The sequence below is a fragment of the Gambusia affinis genome, linkage group LG15 (genome assembly GCF_019740435.1).
Source record: "Gambusia affinis linkage group LG15, SWU_Gaff_1.0, whole genome shotgun sequence".
Lineage (NCBI taxonomy): Eukaryota > Metazoa > Chordata > Actinopteri > Cyprinodontiformes > Poeciliidae > Gambusia > Gambusia affinis.
Genome location: NC_057882.1, coordinates 15,501,981 through 15,517,750, shown reverse-complemented (window position 1 = coordinate 15,517,750; position 15,770 = coordinate 15,501,981). Strand labels below are relative to the sequence as shown.

Genomic DNA, 15,770 nt, shown 5'->3' with positions numbered 1-15,770 from the left:
TTTTTATAAGTATTTTTTTATTAGGCCTCTTAAACTAGGATTTAGTCTGAATGTTGTTGCATAAACATGTAAATTTGAGCTGGTTAGACAATGAAGTTCCTTGAAATCATTATGAATGATACTAAATATGAATTATTGATCCAAGAGGTACTGATTAAACAACAAATGAAACACTTTGGATGCATTTTACATTGATTTTTGAGAGAAGGGATAGACGCTACAAGATTTCTTTCTTCCAACTACTTCTTGTTTATATCGACATATTTATTTTAAACTGTGAATGAACAAATACAATAAAACGTATGAGATCTCTCTTTAGAAAAAAGAAAAATCTAATTGCGTGTTGCTTTTGCAAAAATCTGACAGAGAGGTTTTTGTGATATTCCCAGTTAATTTCACAAGATCCCATAAACATTTTTGCAGGACACACAGATGCTTTTGTGAAATCTCACAAAGATTTAAGGGCGGACTGGGATCCGGCGTGTCGGGTTTTACAACAGGCATGTGCTGGAGACGCCTACATCTGTCATGTTATGTTCAGGCCAGCCTCTCTTTATAGATTTTCAACTTCATTCCTGAGCCTTAATAACATAAAAACTAACTATTATTGCCTGTATTTTTTGCACTATGCTGATGCTGACTGATCAGACTTTGACTATCCAGCTTTTCTTTTCCCGTTTGATGAGTAGAGAGACTCCAAATCAATTTCCCGTTAGGAACAATAAATCACCCGTCGACCCAGTGAGAGGACAATGTTTAAAACGGTTCGTAGACAAAATGATCTAATATAAATTTAAAGAAAGAACAAAAACTACATGTGATGGGTTTCTTTTAATGAATAGCAAGCTCTGGGATAGTCTTTTACATTCGTCACATTGGGCTGCACAACGCACATCACCACCCACCATCTGAACATTTACACAAACTTCAAATGCGCAACTCTGTGAAAATGTGAAAAGCAGTTCATTGATTCAGACAGCTTAGCGTTGCCCTACAATTTTCAGGATTTTTTCTTTTTATAACACACAAATTATCTACAAGTTAAGAATTGAGATGCGTTTCTACACTAAAATGTGCTAAAGTCCCAAGGATTAGCGATTTTTCCCCCCTCCCTGTCATGTAACAAATATAATCTCTTTTTTTATTTTATTTGGAAGTTGCTCTTCTTAAAATGTAAAAATAGACCCGCGTATTAAACAGATGTCAGTTCTGCTTATTAATGTTCAAAGGCTAAAACAAGCTGTGCTTAACTGGACTGATACGGGGAAGAGCTGCACCATTATCATCGTTATTCAACTTTTAAAAATTAACACACTATATATCTTTATATATATATATAGAGAGGTCAGCATGTGGAATGCATAAATTAGATCTGAAGATGTTTTATTATTGTGGCACACAAGCAGCATTGCTGGTTTCTACCCCCTGACCTCTGACCTCCACTTTGTGTGAAATGATGATTGCTGACGTTGAAGCTCCTCCTCTTCCTCCTCCTGCTGCTGGGGATCAGAAGAGTTTGATCATGCTTTCTCTAGACTTCCCCACGCCGACCCACTTCACTGAAACGAGAAACAACAGCGTTTGAGGACGTGACTCTGGCGGGCCCGGCTCGGGTTTCTCCATTAGCCGAGGAGATCTCTTTACAAACCCGGCACTTGCAGGAAGTCCTCGATGAAGCGGATGTAATTCTGCGCCTGAGGAGGCAACTCCTCGAAGCTCCGGGCCATCTCGGTGCTGCAGCGCCAGCCGGGTAGCGTCTCGTAGTCCACCGACACGCGCGTCAACACGTCCATGTTCGCTGCGGCACGAGACACAGATATTGTGGCAAAAGTGGGAGAAAAACCAAAAACCAAATGCTTATTTTAGGATTTTAACGGCAGAACATGGACGGGTTTTTATCACCCTCTGGGTAAAAGGCTTCAGCCGTCCTATTTGTTGCATTCTGAGAAACAAACTGAGTGCTTAGGAAGACAAATGAGTGTTTTTTTAATTTGCTGCAAAACGGATTTGGAAAAACAAAGATGTAGCGGTTTCTGCCTGGAAGAGCTGATCCAAACAAAACCAGCGCCATGTTTATTCATCAGGGCCCAGAATCTATACACAACAGATAAAGTGTCTTCTAATTTATGAATAAATTATAAAGACATGCCCACTTCATGGCTTTTACGGGAGGTAAATATTAAATTGTGAAAATTCAGTTAAATACATCGTATTTACTTCAGACATAAAAACCAGTGGAATTCAAGCCAAGTTTCCAAACTTTTCCATTAATATAAATGAACTAAAGAAGACAGTTTCCATTCACTGTTATATCATTTTTTACTGTTACTAATAATATAGTATTCTCTACATTCAAAATCAGGGACAAGAAAACTAAAATAATGAAAGATTTTATGTCTAGACCACTGATTGGTCTGAGAAAGTTACAAAAATAAAAAGGTTCTCACCAAGTTTTCTGCCAGATTTCAAATAGAAATGAATTTGTAAATTCTAAAACAACAAAAGCGTCGGCTGATTTAACTTCAGACATTCTTTAAATATCTGGTTCCAACTGCAAACGCCATTTTCCCAAATTTAAATCAAGCACTTTCCAAACACTGAATTTCACGTCTATTTGAAATTCAAGACTTTTCAAGGATTTTAAAACAGCCGATACAAAACCCTGATAAACAATCCAGGAAGACCTTCGAGCAGCAGGAAGTGCTCACCTGGGAAGCTCGGCAGGGGTTCCCCATTAACCTTGTAAGCCACGCCCACTTTAATCTCTGGCAAGGTGTCCAAGATGTCCAACTTTGTCAAAGCGATTCTGCACAAACGAAACATAGCTGTGTTGAGCTCTGGGGGCTGCAGGGAGGAGACGGAGAGACGGCGCCGCAAAACGATTCCTTACGCCGAGAAGCCGTTGACCATGTGGGCGTATCGGACCAGAATCAGGTCCAGCCAACCGCAGCGCCTCCTCCGGCCCGTCGTCACGCCAAACTCTCGCCCTCTGCTCTGCAGCAGATCGCCGATGTCCTGCAAAGCCAACAGGAAGTCAATCTAGTGAAGCAGGAAGTTTACCTACGTCTAAGGACTTTGGATTTTTGACTAAACAGCATCGATCTTTTTAAACGGACTGGTTTCCTGGTTTGGGTCTGATTATTAAACACAGTTCAAGAGAGTCCTTTTAGGCTCCTCCCACTTGAAATTTCTGACCAATCACACAACAGCTGTGGTCAGAAGCCACTTTAAAAAAAGTTATACTAAACTATAAACTATTAAATAAACTCCAATTGTGCCAAGAAGAGTGGTCGAATATTCAACCTGGAATATGCCAGTGGGGTTTTCTTCTTGCCAAGAAACATTGATCCAGATTGGAACTGAAACAATTAATCGGCCTAATCAATCACTGAAATAATTGTCAACTAATTTAGTTTGATTAATCATTAACTGGAGTACAAGATTCAAAAACACATCCAGAGCAGAAATTAAGCCAAAACTGTACGAAAAATATTTACAATTTGCATTTATGGTAAGAAAAAACAAAACGAACAAAAAATATTTTTCTGTAAACACTTTCTGTTTTTAACTCCTCGAGTGGTAGCCTTAGCTACACCTGGTTCAAATTCTGTAAAAGAAAACAAAACTCATACTAAACACCTTTTGCTGTGCAATTAATGAATTTTTCCAAAAATTGGCAGATAAATCCTTCAGTTTCACATGTTGATGTTTGATTTGGTTGGCATTGGTTTTGTTTTTTTGGAGCAGATGCCTCCTTTGTTACAAATGATGAAGCGTTCACTAAACAAATGCTGAATTTTTTTATTTTCTTACTCAAAAAAGCAAGTGAATTATTTGTGTGTTTCCTTATTGTAATGCATTTCTGACTTTGTTTAAAAAGGCTTTAGTGGTTAAAAATTCAGCAGAATGTGCCTTTTTTTATCTGATTAATTGGTAGAATAATCAATTACTAAAATAATCGTTAGTTACAGCTCTAATCCAAATACTAAAGGGAGTGTTTGTATAAATTTTAGTCTAAATTCAAACTTATCTTATTTTTATAATATCATCCAAACTATCTGGTGTACATTCATTCCAGCATTGTGAAAGAACTACTCAAACACATAACTAAAAGCCTCAAATGAATATTTACACCAGCTGTATCTGAGGATCAGGAGGCGTCAGACTTATTTTCGCAGAGCATGTCAGCGACTTCTGCAGCTTTTATGGGAAGCATTGCTCCACAAATCTGTCAGTTTCTCACTCACGTTATCCTGCTCAGTTGGAAAAGCACCAACTCCCACCCGGGTCGTATAGGCTTTAACGACGCCGTAGACCCGGCCGACGTACGAGGGGGGCACACCGAGGCCGGTGCAGACGCCGCCGACGGTGCAGTTAGAAGACGTGACGAAAGGGTACGTCCCTAAACAGAGACACGTCTGTTAGAGCTTTAACAGGGACAAAGACAAACGACGTTTCTTCCTCGTGTGTTGGAGTGGAGTCTCTGTCGCTCACCAAAGTCGATGTCCAGTAGAGCGGCATTGGCTCCCTCCACCAGGATTTTCTTGCTGGGACCAGTGAGAGCTCTGTGCATGAAGTACACGCCATCAGTCACCAGGGGGCGCAGTTTCTCTGCGTATTCCTACAAAACAACAGCGCTGCAGTTGCACTCGGAAATTCATCTGAGCATCATTTCAAATGATTTTGTTTGGATTAAAAATGAAATATAAATGTAAAACGGGAAAAGCATAATCATAATTACTCTGAGCTGCTTCAGCTCCCCTTTGATGTCAACGTTGAGGTTTGGATACATGGCCAGGAAGTGATCGGCCAACATTCGAAACCTGCAAAACCAAACAGAGCAGATCTTTAGAAAAATAAAGAAATAGACTCAATTCACAACAGGAAAAAGATGAGAGCAGGGAGACAACAAGGTTCTTTCAGATTCTAGACTTTAGAGAGGTGCTGCCATCTGCTGGCCAAAGAATATACAGCCTTTCGTTATGTTCATAAAGCTGATGATTTACTTGAAAAGTAGACTTTCCAGTCTACTTTTTCAGTATGAAAAGAGATTTTACATGTCATCCACAATTTATTTAATTGTGGATGACATGTATTCAGAATGTTATCACAATATTTTGTGGTACTATTGTGATAAGGATTAAAAGATTATGATAAAAAGTATCTACTTCTTATATTTTAGCTATCTGGAACAGGATTCATGGCACCAGACACACAAATACTGCTCTTGAAAACAACTTCCCATTTCTTAAAGAACGGGAAGTCCAGTTCATAATACAAAGCTGCAAAAATATTTTTTGTGGAACAAACAATGGAAAGAGGAGTTAAAAAAAGCCATTTCAGATCTCAGTTTCTTTTAAACATTAATTGAAATTTATCAGGACAACTATACGATAAACACCCACCACTATATGGATGCGACAAGAAATTGTCATTTTAGGAGATTTCACCAAAAATGTAGATGTAAAATCTTCTTTTAATAGCAACAATAGGCTTTTCACTAAGTAAATTCCCTGTCCTCCTTAATTTTCCATATCAATAGGCTCACCCTGTTCTACTTTATGGCAATAGAGGATTCATTTTGTTCTAAAATCTAATAATAGAAAGGCATTCTAGTTTGATTTTGTATGCTTCCATCTCTTTGAATGGAAAAGGTTGGACGGGACGGTTGGAACTTGGACACAGTCGTCACTCACTTCTCTTCAAAAACCTTGAAATCAGAGACGAGGTCACAGACTCTCAGACCGTTGCGAGCGGCTTTGGATGAGTAGGCTGGTCCAATGCCTTTCTTAGTGGTCCCCAAACTGGAGAGCAGATAAAAGGAAAAAAAAACAACACAGAAACGATTCACAATTTGAGACGCATTGCAGAGACGCACGTTCCCGTCGCGTTCAGGTAACTCCACAGACGTACTTTTTCCCTTCTTGCTGCTGCCGCTGCTGCTCCTGGATCCCATCGACAGCTTGGTGGAAGTTAAACACTAGAGGACCGAGTGAACGGTGAGGGGGACAACAACAAACAAACATAAAAACATGTTTCCAGTTCAAAATCATGAAAGAGAACGAGAGAAGTAAGCAAACTCACCGATGTGGGCCCGATCGGAGATCTTTAACCTCTCCTCCCATCCCTGTAATCCTGCAGGAAACGGAGAAAACTTCAACTCGCGAGTGTTTTTACACAAATCTGTCTGTTCTGACTGGAGAAACGGTTTTTTACCTTTCCCCTTCCGCAGATTTTTCTCAGCCTCTTCAAACAGACCGGGCAGGTGAATCACCACGCCATTGCCTGTTTACAAACGAGGAGGAGAAATTATTAAGCACATCTAATATCCTCCAAAATTAATACTCGTTGCATTTATGAGACCGCAAAAAAAAAGCAACAACTTGTTCATGCATTTCAGAGAATGACATGTTTAGTTTTATTATTTGAAAAAGGAGGAGAATTATTCATTTGCATCTTTTTGTGTGTTGCTTATATTGCGTACAAAATGTTTAGGTGGTTAAATGAAAAATCTGAAGAATGAGCCACTTTTTTAACAATCCTATTAATCGATCACTAAAATTCAAACTCAAAACTACTTTACTGATCCCAAAGAGAAACTGAATGCTGTTGTAACTCATTGAATTCTAAATCTTTCAAAGAGTTATTGCAGATGATGACGCTGTGGGCAGGAAAACTCTTTCGAAGCAGTCTGTATCACAGCGGATTTCGAAAAAACCTCCGACTAAAGACACAGTTTTTCCACTAATAATAATAATAATCACTAGTTACAGTCCTACTCTGGTCGGATAAAAACAAAATTAACCTTTTTGGCCTGAACATCCTCTTCATGAAAGAGTGTCTTCAGTCAGAGGGTTCTTCACAGCCTCTGTAATACAGACTGCTACGTGAGAGCACATTCAGAGTCCAAACCTCAATCCGACTGAGAATGTGTAACCAGACTTTAAAAAAAAAGAAATAAATGAATCACTCGCAGGGCCAAAACAGAGCTCATGGAGGTGGGGAAACATTTATACGTAGAGTCCATTCATCAGTTCCACCCGAGGTAAACTGGGTCATCGCTCAGTTCAGCTTTCTGCCACGCTGTACTGTCTCTATGGTTCGGTGCCCTCTGTTTACTACGGCACTTTCTTATCTCCTCCTCAAGAGCCACTGAGGACGAGATAAAGGAGGCCTGCTGAAGTTCGGATGCTGCCCTTGTTACTGATGCTTTTATCATCCTGCCATCTCCTGGCCTGGAAGCGGATGAAAGCCTACCGATGAATGAGATGGCCTTCATGTTGAGCACGCCACTGGGCAGCAGGTGGAAGTCGTACTCCACTGAATCCACCACCACGGTGTGACCTGCATTGTTTCCTCCCTGCAAAACGACACAAAACATGCAACCGTTGTGTCAAGACAGTCCTGCAAAAACAGGTTAGCAAGCTGCAATATCATTTTCTGATTAAGCCTCAAAAGGCCGTGGCAGCTCTGCTGCTGGACAGGCAGAGGAATTACATTTGGGGTAATAGTCTCTGAAGCTGAGAGTGTGAAGAGCAACAGGGACAGCTGCTTTCTGCAAGGTCGATGCCTTACATAACGGATTATTCAGTGGCTATGCTTATCGGTGTGGAGGTCACGAGCTTCATTCTCTAACCGTGTCGTTCTTGTGACTATGACTTTTAAAAAAAGGAAGAAATAAATAGAATTAAAAAAAAGACTGCTAGCATGAAACTAGCCCTTCCACATCCGGGGGATCAGGGAAGGTGATGACGTCAAAGCTGGTCATGAATATGTAAAGGAGGAAGGCAGACACACACACACACCCACAAGCAATCTGACTTCCACTCGAGTGGAAATATAACTGTTACTTCAAATATAAAACGACATTGACCTAACGTATAGACGCCGTTAAGTAAAAACTGTTGGGCTAACATGGTAGTGTAGTTTGGTACCTGGCACCTGCATACAATGTCCGCATCCATGGCGAGCAAGTCCACAACTTTTCCCTTCCCCTCGTCGCCCCACTGCGCTCCGAGCACCACGGTCACTTTGTTCTGGGGCTCCCTCGGGGCGCGGAGCGACACGTCCTGCTGGACGTTCTCCCTCGGCCGCTTCACCACCGGCTCTCCGTTCAGGGAGGCAGCCTCCTTGCCGTTAACGTTAGCCATATTGTCGTCGGATGCCATGCTGCCCTCTCTCCTCGTTTTACCGCGTTCTCTCTCTGCTCCACGGGAAGTCCTGTCGTCCTGTGCCGCTAGGTTGCGCTGTTTCCTTCAATTCACTTATTGTTCTGGGTAAAAAAAATATTATTGGATGTTTTTAGTTTACTCTTCTCGATACCTTTCATCTAGTGGCTAGGATTGAAAGTATGTGCCAAATAAACTAATCATATTAAGTTTTAGCAGATTATCAGTTTATTAAAATATCGCGAGTAGGCAACGAAAAGGTATGTGACGTCACATGACGCAGTTTGCACAACTTCCGGTTGTTTTGCTTCGGTACTGAGATATGGCAAGAAAAAGGTCATGTTGTTGAACTTTTGACAAGAGTCTCTTGTCCTATTAGGTGTTCATGTGCTTGTTAATATTTAACTTACTGAACTGTACACCAAGCTGTTGATCTCTAAATCAGCTCCCGCAGCACATAAGGACAGAGGATTTTCCTGAACGCATGTCCCTAATAGAGAGCATGGCTGTGCTGAGAGCGTCCAAACAAGCCCTGAGGAAAGACCTGAAGCGTCGGCTTGCTGCGCTTAGCGCCGAGGAGAAGCAGCGACAGTCCCTGGTGCTTTCACGCAAGCTGTTGAAACATCCTAAGTATATCTCCTCACAGCGAATTGCAGTGTTTCTCAGTATGGATGATGAAGTTTCCACTGAGGAAATAATCAGAGACATCTTCAAACTGGGCAAAAGCTGCTTCATACCCAGATACCTGAGCAGTAGCTCACATATGGACATGCTGAAGATCAACAGTCTGCAGGACTTGGAGAAGTTGCCTCTGACATCTTGGAATATCCGGCAGCCATCGGATGATTGCAAAAGCAGAGAGGAAGCATTGTCTTCAGGAGGGCTGGATCTCATATTGATGCCAGGCCTGGGCTTTGACCTCAACGGAGGACGTCTTGGACGAGGAAAGGGTTTCTACGACACTTATTTGAGACGCTGCAGCGAACACCCTAAAGGGAAGCCTTACACCATCGCCCTGGCTTTCAAAGAGCAGCTCTGTCAAAAGGTCCCTGTGGACTCCAGTGATGTCCTCATAGACGAAGTCCTATATGAGGAGCAGTAACCAGTCACTCATGTGTAGATCTCACATGATCCAGGATAATTCATGAATCACTTCCCACTTCATAGGAATAACAGCATGTATTCTTGTCTTTTTGACCTCCTGTACAATGACGGTTTGGTTTTACACAGTCACTATTTGGTGGTCATCCATAGATGACCCTCCAGCTGTGATGTACGTAATGGCATAATACAGTCTGACCTACTAATGAAAAAACAAACAGTCAAATAAAACACAGAATATCAAAGAACCAACCTGGTAATAAGACTCATAATTTGGACTTGCAAGCTTATAAACAGTAGTTCCTCGTGGTTATATATTTTTTGATCATCAAGCTTTAACAATTTATGACTGAGAAATGGTGCTATAAGTGTTTTAACAGATATTTTACATCGCAGTGGAGCAATTTTAGCCCAGTTTCCATTTTCAGGATATTTTTACATCAGTCCCATCTAAGGGGTTTGAGCATGAACAACTTTTATAAGGTCATGCAGCAACATCCCAGGCTAATTTAGGTCTGGGCTTTGAGTAGGCCACTCCAAAATCATCTTTATGACCAGCTTTGTAGACTCTCTTTGACATCACATTGATTATTTAGGATGCATGATGTGTCATTCAGCTCAAATCTCCATTTTGACTTTAGTTCAACACTCTGGCCCACTGCAGGCTGTTCTTTCATGCAGGCATGCAGTATTGGCCACATATTGACATTTTACATATGAATCCTTATCTTCTCTATATATTGTTTGTATGTTAAATAGCCCCAGCTTTTACTAGCTATACCTGTTAGTTCTGTAACATTTCTATCAAACATTTTCTGTTAAGAAGCAAATAAGTTGCTTTAGTAGTTTTAGACTGATGAGGTTAGTAGTAATGTGGTGTATCAAAAGCAACCTGGGTTATTTATAACTATTCTTGACAAATGTTGTCCTTGAGTTTGCATTATTCATACGACCCTTTCCCTGACAAGTGGTATGGTAGCCACTAACCAGCAGGAACAGAAACCTTCTGATTTGGGTTTAATGACTTTAAAATGGCCATACGGGTAAATGTGCACTTGAGGGTTTGAATTACCAGCCTTTGTCTGAGCCATATGATATACCAATGAACTACTTAGGGCTTATCTTAGCCATCTACAGCTTCCAGGTCTCCTGAATAGACCTTGAGCACAACAAGCTAATAATTTGGGGGCGGAGGGGAAAGAACTTAAAACATTAAAAATAATTAAATAAAATTTGGTTAAAGGCAGTCAGAAAGGTTCGGCTAAGGAGCCCGTGTGTGTGTGTGAGTGAATAAAACACCATCAGACAAGAAATAAGTTTAAGTTATTGTATTCAAATTCATATATTTGCATATATTTAGTAAGGTATTCAATAATAATAATTATAATAATAATATTTTCCTATAAGTATAAACAACACACACAAAATGAAATCAACAACAAAAAAATAAAGTACTACCGCAAAGCTGCGGTGATCCTGTAGCTCGCCATCCTGTGCTGAAACAGGTGTTGGGGGGGTGACCTGAGCTAAAAAGGTCATAAATAAATTTTAAAAAACAAATTAGCACTCACATTTAAATATTTTTACTGCTATCCAAAATAGCTAAACATTAATCAAAAACAGACATCATTGCTAAATTCCATAAAGCATTTCAATTCAAATGAATTTTAAGTGACAGATCAAATTAAAGAGCACTTTCAAGTTGTATCTAAGTTTAATTGATATTAAAGTAAATCAACCTGTAATGGCAATTACTTCAATAAACAACTGACAGTATTGTTTAAATAAACATTAAATTGGCTTTTTGATTTGTTGTGCAACTCCAAATAAATGATCCTATTCCAGAGTTCTATAGGCCTTCAACAAAAATAAAAGAAAAGTAATTAAAAGTATCCTAAAAAGGACACATTTACAAAACTCAAAGAACTTATTTAATACTTTGAGAACATATCTTTTATTCGGCCACAAAATGAAGAAAAAGAGAATGATTTTTTTTTTTATCTATAAGACCATTTTTAACTCGCCAATACACAGATTTTGAGTGGGCGTGTCGCTACCGCATTTCTATTGTTAAAAAAAATACAAACTTAACGACTGGTTGCCAGCAAACACACAATATAATCCTTCGGCTGTGTTAATTTCGCTCGATCCAGCAGTATTCTTCTACGAGTTTGGAAAACGCCGGACCTTACCAAGCTCCGCCCACAACCGACCCACGTGACCGCAAGTCTCACAAGCAAAGCCTCCCGGCGCGTTGTTTCTATGTAAACATGACTCCATTAGTGCATCATTTCTACCGGATTTTCACAATATATCAGCTACTACAATGGACAGAGGAAATAACAAGTTCATGTCATCATCTGGGAGGAGGTTACTGGTTTTTCAGTCACAAGCTGGTGGCAAACCTGAGGCCAGCAGGTGTCAGTCAGTCAGTTACGGTAGATCTGAAATTTGGTTTGATGACCTCAATATGAGAAGCTACAGACCGATAAGAGGAACCAAAGAGCTCTGTTAAGGTAAAGAAGCCATTTGTTTGTTAAAATTTTATTAAATCTATTTGTTCTATTTGATGTTTGTTATGAATGACGTATAGTCACAAACGAACAGGGTAATTAGTCCAACGTTTAGAAACTACAGCGGCTGTAATGAGCCACAGCAAAGGTAAACAAAGGTAAAATAACCCGAACAGGTGATCAACTCAAAACCACTTGTACCTTTTTACTCTCTCTCTCTTTGTAGTTTAAACACACCTGTTACTGTGGCAACCGCCTGCGCCCCGCAAGACTAGCAAAGATTATGTTAAAAACATAACATTCAGTCCCTTACGATATCAAGTTTCCAGGCTTGATATTTATTTCTGGATTATTAATCAGCGCTTCCATGAACACAGCGATGGTTGATTTACTAGCTGTACTTGGTGCTAGAGAAGCTAACACGAGTAACAGTTTAGTCCAAAGCCTTTTCTGCTAAAATAAAATCTTTAGTGTGTGTCAGATACAGTACACGTTGCATATTGATCTGTTTAGCTAACGTAAGACTGTGTAGTAGACAGGCGTCAACGTGTAGAAGTTGTATCAGTACTGCTATTATGCTGTACTTAGCTAACGGGAAGCTCGTGTTTGTGAGGCCACCCACGTGACCACGTAGAATGGGCATCAGCCAATGAAAAGCGGCCCCTCTGGTAAGGTCTATGCTTCTGCTCACCTCAGTCTGAACATTTCATTTTTGCACCATTCCTCGTAATATGACAGTGGCACATCAAAGATGACATGCATCTATTTATATATAGATAGATAGATATATTTAGATCGATATAGACATATCTATCTATATATAGATATTAGGGGTTGAACCAATTAGTCGACTAGTCGACTAGTCGACTCTAGGACGTCTCGCGAGTTTTTACATTTCATGTCGACTAGTCGCAGTCATGTGATAGCCTGTGCTGATCTGACAGCACAGTATACGTCACAAGACACAAGAAAAATAAGTTAATACATTAGTTTAAATGATATGTAGATGGATGCATATTTGTGGTTTTACAGTGTTTTTAAAAGGAGATGGAGTTGCAGCTGCAGTCGACTACAAAACACGAGCCGTCTAAAACTCGCTTCTTCCGCTTAAGGATGTCACTTAGTTTCGCGAAAGTGTCGCGAGTGCTCTGGACTGTGCTAATGTCAGTGTACTTTATTTACCCCCCCGCCCCCGTGCCACCTATTTTTATTGTTTTTACATGCCATCTCAAAGATGTGCGTTTCCTTTTGATTGTTTGTTTCACTGCATCTTTTTTTTTATTATAAACTATCCCGATGTTTTGTTGTTTCACTTGTTGCTGTTCTGTGTAAATGCTGTATTTTCCGTGAAAAACGGGTAATAGGCTAAAGCCTGCACGTTACTCCAAAGCTTTTGCCTTGCTGCTATGACGTTTACAACGATCAGTCAACTCGACATCGACTCGACTTTTTATCATGTTGACGTTGACTAGAAAATATCTTAAATCGTTCAATCTGCTGAGTCAGCAGAGCTTCCTGTCGCGCATCGGGCGGAGGAGAAGCAGGTGGTTTCGTTGAATTCAGCTGTAACCAAACGGGATCCGTTCATAACAAGTTTGACTTGTGATGTTCCAAAAGCACACTGTAGTCAGTGTGATAATTTGACTCCTATAGTAACTATCCAGAGATCATCAGCATCAGCCGGTGTTTAGAAAAAAAAAGTCAGACCCGACTTTGTGCAACAAACTTTTCCCCGCTGCTCACGAAGAATGATCTGTTTATTGCTCTTTTAATTCTCCATAATAGACTTAGTAAAAGCAGGAGAAGGGGAGTGTGTGTGTGCGTGTGTGTGTGTGTGTGTGTGTGTGTGTAATAAAGCCTCCAAGTTGTGAAGGTTTTTGCGCTTACGTCACTATGACGTCACCGCGACTAGTCGACATCGACTCGACTATTATCATGATGTAGTCGACCTTAAAAAATATGTAGTCGTTCAACCCCTAATAGATATTAGATATTTAATTTCTACATGCTTGAAGAAGTGGCCAACACAGACTGAAAGACTTTGTTCACTGTGGAGTCAGTGAACGAAGCTACAAGCAGATTATAACCCTGAAGGAGCCCAGAAAATCGATATCATCGTTCACAACTTCTCCTTCTGTTCGCCCATCGGCCTGGTTGAAATCCTACTGGAGAAACCGAGGTCAATGGGAGAAATCTCAGACAGAGTCCTGAAGGGAGATGAGAATCAAGCTGAATTGCATGGAAAGGCATTTGCCCAGCTAGTCTTCCACATGGAGTCGATGGGGTAACGGGTCCAGAAGGGAACCACAGACTGCTCTCCCAGGCCAGACTAGACACATAGGTCATCTTCATCAGTTCATTTTAAATCTTGCGTCGTATTGAAAAACAATCTAATTATTATTAATAATAATGTCACCAAAAGCTGCTGATGCTGGTCATCTGACAGAGACATGAGAGAGAAGCTACTATTCCTTTAAAAACAGATAGACACTTTTGTTTACCAGTTTGTTTAATAGTTAATATACAAGAAAAGTGAAGAACCAAAATTATTTCTTACTAGCTCTTCTGCAAGCAGGCAAAGTTTCTTGTCACATTTTACAACAGCAGCAGCAGCAAATGTCTGCAAGTCACATTTAATTTTACTTTTAAGATATTTTAAGTCAAGTAAGATTCAAAATTTTAAGCCTGATAGAATGATAAAACCCTACTTAAATTAATGGTTTTAATATACCATTGTCAATCTAAACTTAATATTTAACTATTAAATCCCTGTTTGAATCTCTTGCCTCCTGAAATATAAACTTCCATCATCCGTCATGATTAATAATCACCTCAAATGATTAAGTGACTCAGTTGCAAAGGGCTAATAGGTTGAGTCCTGTAGAACTGACCTAACCGTTTCCATAGCAACGATTCCAAGCAAGACTTTCCACCAGAGCTAAAGTGAGCTCATTGTTGAAACCGGACATCAATCTATGTCATAGATCAAAGGACATCTGAGAATATAAATGCTTTCATCTCAAAGCATCAGGTAGTACACAAGAAACTCTTGAACATTTTAGGTCTGGATTTTAATAGTATTGTTACGATGGAAGAGGTTTTAACCACAATGTTTTTCCCCATTACATTTGGGGTGGGATATGTAATAACAACTGGCGTTAGAAAAGCCTTTAACAAATTTCTTCCTGGAGTCACTTTTGACACAAACGGCTTTCAGGACCAGGGCCAAGAGTTCGACGAATTTGATGCTTTTCTGTTCAATCCTTCCCCAGCTGGGGAAGTTTGCAGAGAAGAAACGTGCAAATCCCAGGATGAGTGCCCAGTGTCCAAATATGATACTTTTGATTCATATCTTTTTGATCCAATCAGAAAGCAGCAAACCTCACTGCCCGAGGACCTTTACAGTGAGGTTTCAGGTGATGGTGACGTTGAAGAGAGCGATTCTTCAGATTCCTCCGACTCCTCTAATTCTTTTGACTCGTATGACACCTCGGATCTTGACGAGTTATCCTCGTCAGGCTCCGATTTAAGTTTTAAAATATTTCAGTCAGGACAAATAACACCCGCTCTAACAAAAAAGGATTTGGAAGATGGTGGCCAAGTAGAGACAGCGCTCATGGAGGAAAAAAAGCCAACTCCTCCACCCAGCCGTCAGGATAAAACCTGGTGCATCATATTTTGATGCACCAGGTTTTATCTTCGTTACATCTTTCACGCTACTCCGGATTTTTAGCTCTTCTCCCACGATGGAAATTGGGTTTGATTCCTCCTGAAATCAACAATCATCTGTCATGGTGAGTGGTTGCCAGGACTTGAAGGCAAGCAACAATGACGGACGCCAAACGCAGTTTAACAGATTTATTGGGTAGTTAAGTGCAATGGGGAGAGAATGGAGAGGCGTTGATCTGTAGCAGCAGGGAGGAACCGGACCAGAGGAGGAACTGAGGAAAGGTGAGAGGTTAAACAGGGAAGCAAATGAAGGGAATGA

The 15,770-nt window shown here is 40.3% G+C and overlaps 2 protein-coding genes and 1 long non-coding RNA gene across 3 annotated transcripts in view; 2 read left to right on the top strand and 1 right to left on the bottom strand.

The window, feature by feature from the left end:
- LOC122844359 overlaps positions 1–15,770 on the top strand; it is a 43,544-nt gene that overhangs the window by 22,643 nt on the left and 5,131 nt on the right. The gene's annotated exons all lie outside the window — the stretch shown is intronic.
- On the bottom strand, positions 813–8,294 carry adssl (adenylosuccinate synthase, like). The gene is made up of 13 exons (XM_044139673.1): positions 7,935–8,294; positions 7,258–7,360; positions 6,217–6,285; positions 6,085–6,135; positions 5,914–5,980; positions 5,697–5,804; positions 4,742–4,823; positions 4,495–4,621; positions 4,248–4,402; positions 2,891–3,015; positions 2,709–2,806; positions 1,649–1,798; positions 813–1,559 (listed from the first exon to the last, which is right to left on the bottom strand). The coding sequence occupies exons 1-13, from the start codon at positions 8,166–8,168 to the stop codon at positions 1,507–1,509; spliced, it is 1,422 nt and encodes a 473-aa protein (XP_043995608.1). The 5' UTR covers positions 8,169–8,294; the 3' UTR covers positions 813–1,506.
- mthfs (5,10-methenyltetrahydrofolate synthetase (5-formyltetrahydrofolate cyclo-ligase)) lies at positions 8,446–9,517 on the top strand. The gene has a single exon (XM_044139702.1). It carries the CDS (start codon positions 8,653–8,655, stop codon positions 9,268–9,270), a length of 618 nt encoding a protein of 205 aa, XP_043995637.1. The 5' UTR covers positions 8,446–8,652; the 3' UTR covers positions 9,271–9,517.

Bases quoted from the DNA above. Each gene is read 5' to 3' on its own strand.
- adssl (XM_044139673.1), bottom strand. From the start codon at position 8,168: ATGGCATCCGACGACAATATGGCTAACGTTAACGGCAAGGAGGCTGCC. The intron at 6,286-7,257 runs GTAGGCTTTCAT...GTTTGTAAACAG, and splicing joins GAAGGCCATCTCATTCATCG to GCAATGGCGTGGTGATTCAC. The intron at 1,799-2,708 runs GTGAGCACTTCC...CTCGTGCCGCAG, and splicing joins ACCCCTGCCGAGCTTCCCAG to CGAACATGGACGTGTTGACG.
- mthfs (XM_044139702.1), top strand. From the start codon at position 8,653: ATGTCCCTAATAGAGAGCATGGCTGTGCTGAGAGCGTCCAAACAAGCC.